The following is a 15,599-nucleotide window of genomic DNA, read 5'->3' on the forward strand; positions in this document are numbered from 1 at the left end:
AGAGCCCCCCCGCACACCCCCCATCCCGCCTCACACAGTCCAGCGCACCCACTTCTGGCCCCACGCATCCAAACGTCCCCACACCCCCTGCAGAGCCCCCCCGAAGCCGAGAGGGCCGTCACCCAGCCCAAGCTGTTCAGGAGAGGAGGGTGCGTTAAATTCCGCTCCGCTCCCGGCTGAGGCTACGCTGAGGAGCGTGACACGGCCATCCAGGTGCTGATGCTGGCCGAGCCTGCTGTCGAGCTGGGAGCGGTACAACCGCGTGAGGATGGTTTTGGGCCCAAGCTGCTGGCTTGCCATGGTAACGTGGCTATATTGTTTCTGGCACCACGGCGCGTTTCCAACGTGGTAATGGACTGTGAAATTGAGATCTACTGCGTAGCACGGGGATCTCTCCACCTCGCTCTACAGGGTGGAAGCGCTCTTCAACAGAATCCTGTCCCTACAGAAGGGCACTGCCTTTATCCTGGATTCACGGCTCTTGAAACTGTCTCAAAGCTGCACGTCTTTCTCAATTAACTCACAAATCCGTTTGTTTCCATAGGCTTCATTTCTAAGGAACAGCCAGTCAGATTTGTGGTGTTTACAGCATAAAAACGTCACTATTCTGCTTTTGAAAAAACCCATTTGGCTGTAAGAACACGTGTTTTGTCGTGCATTGGTCTAGGTTAAACGCTGCGTGGCTGGCGAAGTTGCTAGAACTACTTGCCACGCTGATGAAAAGGCCAAGGATGTAGAACATGCGGGGAAGGTGTCGCAGCAAGTGAGCAAGGTGAGCGAGTCTGGCTTCCTGGGAGGGTTGAGGACATTAGTGAATCATGAGGTTACTGCTATAAATAAAGGTTTGGGCTCAGGGCACTAAAGCAATGTTTATGGAACAGTTTAGAAGCACCGGGAGAGATAGCAGAGAAGTTGATAAGGGAAGTATATCATCTTAAATGCTTCAAATTGATGTCTTCACACGTCACTGGTTTGAGACGTTCACTTGGAAAAAAAAAGAGCAGGTAGTTTATTCACAGATGGAAATGTTTTTCTAACAATAGAGTAACCAGTGTGCTGAGCTTTCTTCCCAGGTGTTATATAAACAGAACAGGGAGGAGAATAAGGACAAGTACCTGCTTCCCCCTGAGCTTGTGAATGCAATAAAAACCACAGCGATGTTCAGCAAGGTAAGAAAAAACCCCACAGGTCTCAGCAGCTGAAGTGCAAAAAGCATTCCAAGTCAGAGATTAATTCATAATGAGTATTCTGGCATTTTCCTGTTTTTAAGAAACTGTACCAAAGAGGGGGAAGGAGGCAAAACATTCTCTCCATACAATGACGGTCCGGAGCTCAGGAGGGCGGCACAAGCTCAGAAGGCTCTGAGTGATGTAAGTATCGAAGCCCGACCGACAGCTGGGTCGCTGTTACAGCGTGACTTGATAGACTTTGTGGTGGACTTTGGCTAGATCGAAAAACTTCATGATGGAACCAAAAACGCAAACGCTTAGGTGCGCACCGGTAGCGCCCGTAGCAGCGCTAGTTCAGTAGGGAAGCGGGCACTCTGTATAAATGTAATATAATCTTTGGCAAGTTGGTGCCGGATTATGAACGAATGAAATAATTAATTCATTCCGAGGTAATCAGTAAGAGGAGTGAAACTCTCAAAACGTGTGGAGAAACTCTCAGGGTTGGCTGTAAGCTCAGTTGTGTTGTGGGGCCGCAAATCTGCCTCTAAAACAGCGGTAAGAAACGTCAGGAGTTCATGAGGCTGTGTGATCTGCCGATTCTTAGATACGCAGCACTCTTCCACCGAGGGTTTCCAGGCTCACTGAAAGACTTCGGTGAATTTTGCACATGTCCCGACGTTCATGAGTCCCTGTTTATCAGCAGAACCAGTGTGATATGCTTGAAAACCTCCCCGGGGAACTGCTTCTTTTGCACGGTCTCCCACCAAGAGTCCTCCAAAATGCAGTGTTTGCAGGTGTTTTTGCTGCAGTAGCTGTGGACGGAACGACTTCTGTTCCTGGCGGCACCGGCAGAGCTAAGAGTGCATGTTCTGATGCTGAAGTTGGTAGTTACTGTAAACGTTGACTTCTTTTGTATTTTCAGATTGTCTATAAAAAAGGGGCATGATGAATGAAAATCTAAATATACTTCTCTGCCAGATCCACCTGAGGTGGAACAGGCCAAGAAAGTGACAAGGCAGCCGAGCAACGTGAGTAGAATGTCGTGCTCTTCTTTCTCTAGAAACCTCAGGGTTTTCTTACAGCAGCTTTCAGCAGCAATAACAACAAATTCTGGCTTAGCCGATGGGCAATACAATGTCCCAGTATTCTGTGACCAGTGAGAAAACAGAACTCAAGGAATATGTTAGTGCTGTCTCAGAGACAGATTTTCTTATTAATAACAATATTCTAGAAGAGTTGACTTATTTCACCTATTTATCCTCTTTTTGGTCAATGAAAGGACAAAGAGAAATCACCGAATGCTGAAGTGGTTAGGCCAAATCCGGTGGTTTTGACAAGAACTGGTAAAGGCAGATATGAAAGGTGAAGCAACCTTAAAAAGAAGACTTTTAAAATCAAATCTGTTGAGTGAAAACTGAGCTGCATCTTGGGGATTAATTTTTTTTTTTTTTTTTTGGTTTTGCTATAGATTATTTACCATGAGGACTATAAAAACAAGATCAAAGTGAAGTGGAGTCAAACTCCATGCTACAATGCTGCCATTGCAAAAATGAATGCAGAAACTGTAAGTATGGTAAGTGAATTCTTCAGAATAATCTTGAGACGAACAGCTTTATCCTCTGCATGTTTATGTGGAAAATATGGATTGATTTTGCCAACTCCAGCTGTGGCATTTCTCTCTTTCTAAATAGGCTACTCGCTGGAGGTCTGGTTTACAACGTGAGTGCATTTCATGTGTTGTTATCTGTTTGTCTCTGTTCCTGACAGAGGAGGTACCGGAAGACTTTGAAAACACGAAAGACCGGATCTACTTCATGCAGACCGAAGCTCCAGAATATGAGGCTAATAAGCGAGTTTCAGATAACGGCAGTGAGGTAGGTTATGTGTTCTCCCATTTGTTTAGCTTGACCACAGGTCTGAAGCCAGGCCAGTTTGTCCTGAAATTGTTTGGTCAAATGTCAAAAATGTTTTCTTATATGCAAAAGAGGGATTCTTGTGCGCGAGGGAGCTTACGACGACTCCTAGCCACGCTTACGATCTTCCACAATAGTACCTGTGACGTGGAATTCACTTCATCATTTGTTCTGGTTATGTGATGTGCCTGATTATTAGTTGGAACAAATCAATACTGTTAACCAAGACCAACTTAAGCTAGCTGAATTTGGCTCAGTGTTTTCACATTGATTCATCCTTGCTCCGCATGTCTCAGTGATGTTGTGCTGGCCCCACTTTGGTTCGAAACACGGAGTTCGTTTGGCTTCTGCCTTTTCTGCAACAATATATGCATCAGCAAAGACAATCTTGACATTAATTGTGAGAGTGTGACTATTCTGAAACGTCACCGAATATTTGAAAAATCACAGTGTTTGGAGAGGGGCTTAGAGCAGGGGACATCTACCACAGAGCTCTCGGTTATCTTGTGCCCTGCTTCCCACCTCCTTGCCCATGCACTTCTGCGGTCTGAGTGCCTGTCGTGGTCCTTTGCCATCATGGATTGTAAGTTAAAAGGAAATTTTTCCTGAAAAGTTCAAGATGATACAGGTTAGTGAGCGTTTGGCTTTTAATACTGACTTGTAAAACGTCACCCTTTTTATTTTTACTCTTTTTTTAAAGATAAAACACAGCAGACTATGAAAAGAACAATGCTGTGGCGGACTATGAGGAGCGACTGAGGGAACTGGGCTTGTTTAGCCTTGAGAAGAGGAGGCTGAGAGGAGACCTGATCACTGCCTACAACTACCTGAAAGGACGTTGTGCAGAAGTGGGTGTTGGTCTCTTCTCCCTAACGACAGATGATCGGACGAGGGGGAATGGACTCAAGCTGCGCCAGGTGAGGTTTAGATTGGACGTAAGGAAGAAGTTCTTCACCGAAAGGGTTATCACACACTGGAACAGGCTGCCCAGGGAGGTGGTGGAGTCACCATCCCTGGATGTGTTTAAGAGACGGGTGGATGAGGTGCTGAAAGATATGGTTTAGTGGTAGACAGATATGGTTGGACTGGATGATCTCTAAGGTCTTTTCCAACCTAGTGATTCTATGATTCTATGATTCTATGACTATATGTGCTTCCTGCTACAGAGAACCCATTGCTGAGGCAATTAAAAGCTGCAGGCAGTGTGCCGAGTGATGTACATATTCCCAAATACAGCTGGATGATTTTCAGCCATGTACAATAAACCTAACCCAGCATTCCCTCACAAGGCTTCTCCTTTGGATCTCTTGGTATGTTTAGTTTTACAGACCAATATTTGTCACGAGATACCCCTGACCAGAACGGCGTAGATGAGGAATCACTTCTCTGCAGCAGAGTGTAACGATGGCATTGTATGGGGATAGCTAATTATAGTTCATTTACATCCCTGAGGAAAATGGATCACAAGATGACAGTTCTTCCCTTACTGTTTTAAGGAACTTCAGCTGATGCCAGTAATGATAAAATATGTGGTAATTTACATATTTGTATTTCTTGTATGCTGGTTACTCATTGTAACGGCGTTCTCCGTTTCTCTCCTCTTGCTGTTTTCTTCTTCATGGAAAAAGACTGAGTATTTCTCAGTGTCATAAGCTCAGAACCTGTCAGTCAGACCTTCCTGTCTTCCCATTCAAAAATTATGGGGAAAAAGTGCCACCTGTTTTTCAGTCTTCTGCGAAAGCTTTTCTTTGCAATCATTTCACAATTTGGTCTTGTAGTTTTTAATGTGTTGAGAGGAGTTGCAGTGATTGCTGCTGCATTAGCTGACGTTATTTTCTTTTGCAGAAGTTATACACAGAAGCCTGTGACCAATCAAAAGGAAACAGCATGGATTACTGTGCCACACGGAAGTTCCAGACTGATACCCTTCTGAAGAGTTTTAGTGATGTATGTATGTCTTTTATATTATGTCCTTCATTACTGACACTCATGATTACTTTTGTTTATGAACTTGCTATTATTTTTCCAGGTAAAATATAAAGATGCATCTCAAAAGAATATTTTAGGGCACTATTTGGGCAGCTTTGAGGACCCACATCGTAGACACTGCATGAAGAGTGATGTAAGTATGGCGATCATTCTGGTTTCAGCAAGCTCAGTGTAGTTTCTTACTGAATGTTGATTTTATTCCTAGAAAGATTACAAAGCAGATTATGAGGAGGAAAAGACAAAATGCTACTTCCCTCAGACCACAACTCATGAGTATGAAGCTATTAAGAAGTTAGAGCAGTGTAAAGATGTAAGTACGGGACAGTAGTGGTCATCAAGTAGCCACCTACGTGCGGAGTATCGGCTTCTGAGGCACGTGAAAGTTTACAGAGTGATTCCTGTCAGCTTCGATGATTTTGAAGTTGGCCTTATCACCATACGTGATTTTCAAAACTATATTCATCTGTATTTTAGAGCCTTTTTGTGCCATCTAGTGACCAAGACAGATATAGCACAATCTTTATTCTAACAAGTAAAAACTTTATTCTAACAAGTGTTAGAGGAATAGTACCAAAATGAAGAATGAACTTCAAGCAGTTACCTGCTTAAGTCAACGTATTTTTACATCAATACTTTAAAAGTACTTTAGTTAATTTATTAATATTAATTTTATTTACTTTAGCATTACTTGGGAAATTTTATAAATATCATAGAATGATAGAATGGTTGAAGGGACCTTAAAGATTGTCTAGTTCCAACCCCCCTGCCATGGGCAGGGACACCTTCCACTAGACCAGGTTGCTCCAAGCCTCATCCAGCCTGGCCTTGGACACTTCCAGGGATGGGGCATCCACAGCTTCTCTGGGCAACCTGTTCCAGTGCCTCACCACCCTCTCCAGGAAGAATTCCTTCCTGATATCCAATCTAAACCTCCCCACTTTCAATTTAAACCCATTACCCCTTGTCCTGTCACTCCATGCCCTTGTAAAAAGTCCCCCCCAGCTTCCTTGTAGCCCCTTCAGCTACTGGAAGGTGCAATAAGGTCTCCTCGGAGCCTCCTCTTCTCCAGGCTGAACAAGCCCAATTCTCGCAGCTATTTGTATATAATATACTAAAATGTATATAGAATCATAGAACATACTATAATGCATATAATATATTATCGTGTATCCTATAAGGATATTTATATACCTATTCAAAATATTTTACATTAATACTTTAAAAATACTTCAAAAATTTATTTGCTCTCTGATTATGTTTAAATGTAACATGAGAACGACAGCCCATGGCAACGCTTACCTGCGTGCATGCCACAACCGCTCGCTATCCCAAGTAACGCCACGTTGCTATGTCACATAAAATAGTTCTGCTTATCTGCGTGTTCTGCAAGTATGTTTGTTATCTTCCTTCAGCACACCTACAAAAAGCATCCCGATCAAACCACGTTTGCTCAAGTGACCGATTCTCCGGTACAGAAGCAAGCAGAGATCAATAGCAAACAGCTGAGTGACATAAGGAAGCTTCGAAAACGTGTTGCTATGCTTTGACATTATCGGTTTCTGCACTGTGGCCACTTTCACTTTATCATCCAGTTTTAAGGGAACTGAAATCGGCGTGGAGGTGAGTGTGTGTGCATATATACATGTGCACAGGCAGAAAAGTGCTGGTGTGTATTCCAGTTCTGTTCCAGTGGAAGATCACCTGGCGATCAGGGGTTTTTTTCATTTTTCAAGTGGCTGCTCACATCAAGTTTTAGTATGTTGTAATTTTGTTTATGTCCATCATTCTCGTTATATTCTTCGAACTATTTAAGTCAGTGGGATTTAAATCACTCACTTGGCAAGGACTAGGATTTCACCTCTGTCTTTGTGAGTGAGGTGACATGAGATCTTCAAGTTGCGTCCCACCGCATTACTAAGCATTTACAATCTATGAACATTGGGCTGCTGAATTTTTTTATTGTTCTTTGCAGATAAAGCATAAAGCCAAAGGTGAAGAAATTCTTCACAAGTGTCACCTCCTTCCAGATGTGCCCCAGTTCATACAGGCTAAAGTTAATGCCTACAGTTGTGGTGATGTAAGTATATTTTGAATCCAGAGCTCTTGGTGCCACTTACAGTATGAAGTTCCTGTTAGCTAGAAACCAATCATTCAAAATTCACCTTATCTTCTAGAACTACTACAAAACAGGATTAGAAGAATTAAAATCAAGGGGATATGATCTAAAAAGTGATGCTATTCCTCTCCGAGCTGCCAAGGCTGTTAGGCAGGCTGTCAGTGATGTAAGTACATCTTTCCTAAAGGAACTGTTTAAGTCAAAAGAATTTACTTAAACAAGGTTTGCCATTATGTTTGTTAAGTATATCTGAAGGATAACTTGTTTATTGCCCTTCTTTGAGCATGTTATTGGATGTATTTAACACATGTTTTTATTGGTGTTTCATTCTCTAATGTATTTGTAAAATTGCATTTAGAGAAGGCTGCTTCATTATGTAATTCTCTGGGAATAAACTGGCTGTCTTGCAGTCCAGTCTGGTTAAGGAAAATCATGAAGAACAGGTCAGTAGTGACAGCTCCATGAGCAATGGACCCCTGAATTCTCTCTGTCCTCAATTATAGGCCTGATCATAAATGAGATTAAAGACTCTAGGATATCAGTGGGGCTTGAGGAGATTCTTGGGGATGGCCTTGCAGAAGCACCTATTTTCAGACTCTTTTCCCTCTTCAGGGCAAGTGAGAGGGTGTTACTTTGGGAGCTAACTGATTTGTGTAGAGAGATACACGTCTGATTTCATTAAAATGTATGGTCACTGACCTTAGTGTGAGGGATACTGTGTGTAGAAAACAAGGGGTAGCCTTTGCTTTTAATTCACTTATTGCTGAGTTACTACACTCAAGATGATATTCTCCGTGTTCTTCCATATTCTAACAGGTTAACTATAAAAAAGGCTATGAACTTTCCAAGGGCAAACTCGTTGGCTTCAAGAACCTCTAAGATGATCCCAAACTTGTTCATTATATGAAGGTAGCCAAGCTGCAGTCTGAGCGAGAGTACAAAAAAGATTATGAGGAAACAAAAACTGTGTGCAACATTCCAATGGACATGGTCAATGTTGTCGGTGCCAAGAAGGCTCAAGAGATTGCCAGCAATGCCAATTACAAGAACGTCCTGCACCACCGTACTTATTTACCAGATGCAATGAATGTGGAGATGACCAAAAATATGATGGAGATTCAGAATGATGTAAATAAAGCCTCATGTGAACAGAATTTTTTTGAGATGCCTCCAGCAAAATCTGCAAAGCCTCAGGAAAGATCCCTGAATAGGTTTTTTTTTTTGTTTGTTTGTTTTTGTTAGGTTGTTTTTTTTTTTTTTAAATTCCTAACTTTTAAAACATTGCTTTCACTGGAAACAATATATAAATTATATGAAAAAGGGGTTTGCTTAAGCAAGGGCAAAATGCCACTGGTAGAGTCTTTCCTCATAGAAGTTGCAAAAATGCTTATGGAGTTAATAATTTAGCTACATGAACTAAACTGATTGTCTTGAAGGACTCTTATCTTTGTAGCGGGTTTATTTATCACACTATGACTGTAATTTGTGCACAGGTTAACAGCTCATCTTGAAATTGCACAGACTATGCTAAATATTTTGATTCCTATAACTATAGTAGGAATACGGACTCCAACAACTGAATTAAAATTACTACTCTTAACGCTGTGAACTCATACCTTTTTTCCCACTGGCAACAGTAAAGCTCGGTGTGCTGTCTGACACAAGCTATGAAAGGAGATTTGAGACACAGAAATGCAGTCACTAACTTCAGCAAAAGGCTGCAAATGACTTCCATTCCCCGCTTAAACGTGCCCCTCCCCAGTAGCTGAATGCTGAGATATCCAGCTGTTCGGTAGTCTTGGGCCACTCAATAATACACTATTATGCTGGTCTTTCAATTAAAACCTGAACGTTCCTGGGAATTAGAAGTCTATGGCAGTAAAATATAACATGGCAGAAGCAATGGCAAGGGAGGGCGTGTAACTGCAAATCTAGATTTAGATCTATACCGGGAGTCCAGACAAGCTGAAATCCAACAATCTTCTTATTTTGAGGTAAATAATCCCATGCTCTCTGAAAAACAATTTATTTGAGTTTATAGAATGAGGTTGTTAAAATATTGAGTTTCAAAGTATTGTTATTATTGTTATTAAAATGATCAAAAAGTATGCATTCTCTTTCCAACGTGGGTAAGGCTTTCTTTTCCTTTGTCTCTAGTACAAGGAATCATATGAGAAAGGCAAACAGGTTGGATATCGTAGCCTGCAGGATGATCCTAAACTGGTTCATTACATGAATGTGGCCAAAAAGCAATCAGATCATGAATACAAGAAGGATTATGAAGTCACCAAGACCAAATATCATACTCCTGTGGATGTGTTCAGGCTACCAAGAAAGCCCAGGAATCGGTTACGAACGCTGGCTATGGACAGCAAATTCATGATTACACACTCTTGCCTGATTCCATGAATCTGGAGCTATCAAGAAATGTGATGCAGCTTCAGACTGATGTACGTAATGATTAATCAGCCTTTTTTTTTCCTTCTCATAATGACTGTGTTACACTATTAACCTTTTAAGGCTAAAAAATGAATATACTGAATTAACAATAGATTGAGATGTCAGTGTCTCATCTGGAACCTTCTATTTTCCACTGATTATCAGAACTATGTGTAGCTGATACATTCTAGGGAACTTTCCTAACAAATAACAACATTCATCGTATCTCTACATATTTGGCTAATTCTCAGCATATTAACATGTTTTTCTAATTCGTGTATTTTGTAGTTGAATTTGTAATTGTAATTACAATGTGTTGTTACTGTGACTATCACCTGTATTGTCAGAGACCATAGGTTATCTACAGAGTCTAAATGCTGACTCTATTTAAGTTTACCAAAAATATACGTTATATATATTTGTGTTATACCTAAGTATTTGAGATTCATTCATTTCATTCATTTTTCCTTCCTGCCTTTATCCTCCAACAGATGCATATGCTGGGCATGATAAGGATGGATGGAAAAGCGTTGTAGCTTCCATTAAGTTTTGTGACTTGGTTCCCTTTTTGTTCACTAGTGTAACTTGAGACTCTACTTGTTTATCCAGGAAGTATGTAGTTTAATCTTCATTCTCTGACAAATGTGAAATTCCCCCCAATGTTAATAATCTGCTTGAAAGTGTTCTTCAGATTCTACGTGTAGTTTGGAGGGGATAATGTGCATGTTCCCAGTGGCCAACAGACAAAGGAGGTGACCTTTAGACACATTCTTTTCAGAATGTGTCTGAAATACAGAACTTTTTTATCTCAAGTGTTTTGCTTCCCCATTGTGTTTTCCCCTGTCCTGGCTGAGTTGGCTGAGCTTGCTTGGCTGTGGGATGTTTGCAAGGGCAGAAGCGTGATGCTTGAGGACAAATTTTGCCCTGTGCATACATGCTGTTAAAGTCTCTTTCTCAGGCTCTGATATGCTCCCTGTTCCTTCTAACACTGCAGTTCAGGAAGAGGTTTTATTTTCACAGCATTTGTGTAGCTTTATCTGCCCTAAAAGCCATGTTATAAAGTGTGATTAAATGGGAAGGGCGTCTATTCAAGCTTGTGCAGAACCAGGCCATTAAGCAGAAGTTGTTGAAACTATTTCTATGAATTAATTCTACGGCAAACTGAGTCTATTAACGAACAAGAGTGTCATTTTAAAAAAAAATTATATTTTTGTCAGATTTTCATGCTTACCACTCCAAGTGTGTTCTAAGGTCTGTACATTTGGTTTGTAGTGTGAGTTCTACACATTCGTGTAGTGAAAAGAATTTCTTTATCCCTAACACATAAATAGTTGTTAATGTTACATTAAGAATTTGGAAAACAATAGCAGTTACAACAGGCTTGTCTGAATTTTCCTTCAAAAGTGAATGCCCAGGAGCAGGTTTAAGGCCTTACCTGTTTTCATGTGTATGGGCATTCTAGTTTTCCTTGTCTAACTGTGCTTTTCCTTGTTTGTTTTTTAAAAGAATGTGTGCAAAGCAGACTTTAATAACTGGTTGAGAGGAGTTGGCTGGATACCGACTCAGTCACCGGATGTAGTAAAGGCCAAAAAAACTGCGGAGATTCTCAGTGAACAAAAGTACCACCAGCACCCTGACAGGCTGATGTATTCTATCTCAGTGGATGCAATGGAACAAGTGCTAGCCAAGCAAAACGCCAAGACCATGAATAAGGTGAGAATTTGTTCAGAGGATCATGACTGAGCCACAGATGGGGTCTTTGCTGTGCAAAACTGTGGGACAGGTTCATTCCTACTCAAGTGATTAGAAATTCAAATGGGTATAGTGGTTTGCTTAGCTACAACGGGACGCTAAGAGATGATGGAAGCCTTGGACTGTATACATGATTAAGGGAGCGCTTTTCCCTGCTCTTTTTCTGCAGGAAGTAGTATTCATAATCAGTGACCTGAAATTCTGTCGGTTTTGTACAAAAAGTTGAGTTCTTTAAATTTGTCCCTAGTTATCTGGGACACCATTGATGCTTATTTCATGTTTGCCAAGGAAAGAAGGTATGTGGGAAAAAAAAAGTACTGTTTTTCATGAAAGCAGGGAAATTGAAACATTTAAGTTTCAATATTTACTAGTTAGCCAAACATACTTTGCAAATTTCTCAAATAAAATCGTGCAGAAAGAGGAGGAGTACAACATTGCTCAGCAGTTGTATTTGTGAAGATTGTTTGCAGTGCTTAGGGGACTTTACTGTAAAATATTATTTATTGCAAATGAGCAAAGGAAAAGCAGGCTCTTTTTCTGTGAGTGCAATGCTTTTTCAATGCTGAACATTATGCTGTAATTGCAGAGACTCCACACCAATAAATGGACCAAAGAGAGCGTTCATGTCATGCCAGAAACTCTGCCGTCGAGCGTGACCCAGCTCACCATGAGCAATGGGAGTTGCCATGCTCCCAGGGGGCATTCAGTGGCTGATGCATAGATCAGAAAGTGGTGTCATGTCTTTTTTGACAATGTTTAAATTCAGATGTAGGGTACTTGAGTACTTCTGCCTTCATAATAGGGTACCTGTTCTCTTCTACATTTTATATTAGAAGCTTTACAAAGCTGGATGGGAGGAAGACAAGAAGAAAGGTTATGACATGCAGCCAGGTGCTATTCCAATAAAAGCAGCCAAAGCCTCCAGAGACATCGCAAGCGAGGTAAGCTCAATCGCGTGAGAGTACTCACAGTAGACACCAAGAGAGTCAGAACATTTTCAAAGCGCACTTATGTGCAAATGTAGGTTTTTTCGAGCATCTTGAGTTGTCTAGGTTTCAGTTATGTGCTTGATGGGATAAACCTTTGTGGTACTTGCTCTCCAGTGGAATAACAGTGAATTGTGTTTTTTTGCTCCTTGTTCAGCGAGCTGCAGAGCTTTGTGTGCCTGTGTTCAGGTGGTTTTGTACAACTGCGTACGTTTAAATGACTAAACCCGAGATCTGGTGATGAAAAAGAACAAATATTTTCTATGTTTTCAGAGATAAAAATGAGCTTAATGGTGCTTTTTTTTTTTTTTGATTGAAGTCTTTGCTGTTCTTTCTCTTTCCTGCTGGCAGTATAAATACAAACTAGCCTACGAAAAAGAGAAGGGAAAGCATATTGGGTTCCGCAGCCTCAAGGACAACCCCAAGCTGGTGCACTTCATGCAGGTGGCTCAGATGCAAACTGATCATGAATATAAAAAAGATTATGACAAGGCAAAAACTCATTTCCATACTCCAGTTGACATAGTCAGTGTTGTAGCAGCCAAGAAAGCACAGGAATTGGCTACAAAAGCAAACTACAAAACCTTGATCCATACCTACAATGTTTTTCCTGATGCTATGAGTCTTGAATTAGCCAAAAACATGATGCAGATACAAAGGGATGTGAGAGACTCTTCAATCTTTGCATCGTGAATACAACCAAGCTTCATTTATGAAAGCATACTGTAAGATAAATACTACTATTTTCTTAGTGGATTTAGTTCCTTTATATAATAAAATGTAGTAAAGGAAAGGAGACCTTTAGCAATGCTAGCCATTGTATTTTTCTAAGACTCTGAAATATTAAATTATTTTATTGCTAAAGAATTTGGGCTCAGAAATAAGTAGTTTTATATATAAAGTAAAATGGGTATTTACTGCTTACATGTCCCAGGAGGCTCTTCAGGAGCAATAGTTGTGAGCAGGCCAAGACAGGAACAGCTTCACTTTCCATTAATAGTTTTATCTTGTACTTCCACAAAGAAACCTTCTCAGAAAAAGGGGAAAACAACTAAGTAGATGTATTCTCAGATTTTCTGGGATGTTTAACCTCTAAAGAAGAGGGCCCTTTTTATTCGGTATAGTGGTTGGAGATAGTCCTGTTCTTCAAGAGGGCCTTAACATGTAATGATGTCACACAAGCAGTCTGTATACATCATAGGGAGGATCTGAACATTGCATAAAAGTCAGAGTAATAAAATACAGACACCACTGTAACAAATGTGTGTCTAAATAAACCTTGACCGCACCTTGATACAGTTTGCTTCTCTGTAGAAGTGCATTCAAAATCCAGTATTCGTTAAACATAGACTGAAGTGTCATGATTCACAGACTTCTCCATGCATCTGATTGCTTTCTTTTCTTTCTTCCTCCAGAATCAATATAGAGCAGAATATGGTGAAAGTATGAAGGGCGTTGGATGGATGCCACTGGGCTCCCTGGAAGCTGAGAAGAACAAAAAAGCTTCTCTGTAGAAGTGCATTCAAAATCCAGTATTCGTTAAACATAGACTGAAGTGTCATGATTCACAGACTTCTCCATGCATCTGATTGCTTTCTTTTCTTTCTTCCTCCAGAATCAATATAGAGCAGAATATGGTGAAAGTATGAAGGGCGTTGGATGGATGCCACTGGGCTCCCTGGAAGCTGAGAAGAACAAAAAAGCGATGGAAATTGTTAGTGAAAAGAAGTATCGCCAGCATCCAGACAAGTTGAAGTATTCTGTGCTTATGGATTCCATGAACATGGTCTTAGCTTTAAATAATGCTAAAATCATGGATGAGGTAAGAAAACGTTCATCAAAATTCATTTAAGTTTGCAGAAGTAAGGAACCTACTATACCTGAGGTAATAATCTTATTCTGTGCATAGCTCTGGAAAGTGTCAATTTTGGCAGCTCATGAATATGCTTGACTGTAGCTGTGTTTCATCTTGATAGAGCTTTGATGTACCTGAAAGCAAAGCATGACCCTAACATATCTAAGAAATATGTTGTTGAAATCTAGGGGCTTGTCCCGGTTTAGGCCCAGGTGGCAGCTGAGCACCACACAGCCGCTCACTCACCCCCCGCCCTCCTTCCAAAGTGGGATTAGGAAAAAAGCCTCATGTGTCGAAATAAAAACAGTTTAATAGGACAGCACAGGGAGAGGAAATAATAATGATAAAGGAATATTCAAAACCAAGTGATGCACAGCGCTAGAATTGCTTATGACTGGGTGATCAATAACCTGCCCCAGAGCAGTGACCCCCCTGGCCAACTTCCCTCTACTTATATACTGAGCGTGATGGCTTATGGCATGAAATGTCCCTTTGGTTGGTTTGGTCAGTTGTCCTGGCTGTGTCTCTTGTAGAGAAGAAGCTGGGAACATAGCGGCAGTATCAGAAACTGAAAAAGTCCTTGGGTTAATATCAGCATTACCTGGCAACAACTGAAATATCAGTGTTATCAACATTCTTTGCAGCACAAGTCCAAGACACAGCCCCACACCAGCTACTGTGAAGAAAATTTATTCTATCCCAGCTGAAACCAGCAAGGGGCTAAAAATACTGGAGTGATTCCTTTCGGAAATAGGATTTAAACTGTTAAATGTGTGGTCTGTTTCATGTGGTGCCTGTTACGTTGTTATGAAATTGCTACGTGACATGAATGCTTTTCTACTGAGATATTTATTTTCTGATTCTCCTGCTGCACTGATGTAATCAGCTGTTCTTTCAAAATGTCTAGATTTCATGTGCATTGTAGTTACAGGCACATTCAGAAACTTATGTGCGCTTTCCTTAGCTCTGTTTCCTCCAAGAAAATTGTTAATAAACAAATGAATTAGAATTAAAGTTTCTTTTCTCTTTACAGTACAAATACAAATGAGGTTATGAACAAGACAAGGGAAAACCTGTAGGCTCCTTCAGGATGATCCCAAACTTGTCCATCATACGAAGTGGCTAATATCCAGTCTGATCATAAATACAAGAAAGCTTATGGGGCGAGCAAGACACATCACCAAACACCTTCGGATACACTCAGCATTGTGGCAGCTAAGGAGGCACAAGATCGTGTAACCAATACGAACTACAAACAACTGATTCACCAGTCTATGCTTCTGCCAGATGCAATGAGTTTAGAACTGTACAGAAACACGAACAGATACAAAGTGATGTAAGTTGCTGTATTCTTTCTGTCATTCACAGCTCTGACTCTTT

The 15,599-nt window shown here is 40.8% G+C and overlaps 1 protein-coding gene across 1 annotated transcript in view; it reads left to right on the plus strand.

Moving 5' to 3' along the window:
- Window positions 1–667: 667 nt before the first annotated feature.
- The window catches only part of LOC104507197 (nebulin-like), a gene marked incomplete at both ends in the record, with an annotated part of 24,010 nt that continues 9,078 nt past the window's right edge, over window positions 668–15,599 (plus strand). Inside the window, 16 exon segments of the mRNA XM_010148403.1 lie at window positions 668–772; window positions 1,074–1,169; window positions 2,638–2,742; window positions 2,861–3,043; window positions 5,112–5,204; window positions 5,277–5,381; window positions 6,484–6,540; window positions 7,044–7,148; window positions 7,246–7,353; window positions 8,004–8,315; window positions 9,512–9,637; window positions 10,206–10,238; window positions 11,133–11,339; window positions 12,212–12,319; window positions 12,716–13,027; window positions 13,980–14,186. Of these exon segments, the coding sequence (XP_010146705.1) occupies window positions 668–772; window positions 1,074–1,169; window positions 2,638–2,742; window positions 2,861–3,043; window positions 5,112–5,204; window positions 5,277–5,381; window positions 6,484–6,540; window positions 7,044–7,148; window positions 7,246–7,353; window positions 8,004–8,315; window positions 9,512–9,637; window positions 10,206–10,238; window positions 11,133–11,339; window positions 12,212–12,319; window positions 12,716–13,027; window positions 13,980–14,186 (2,262 nt within the window).

Source organism: Eurypyga helias, unplaced genomic scaffold (assembly GCF_000690775.1).
Source record: "Eurypyga helias isolate BGI_N326 unplaced genomic scaffold, ASM69077v1 scaffold423, whole genome shotgun sequence".
Taxonomy (NCBI): domain Eukaryota; kingdom Metazoa; phylum Chordata; class Aves; order Eurypygiformes; family Eurypygidae; genus Eurypyga; species Eurypyga helias.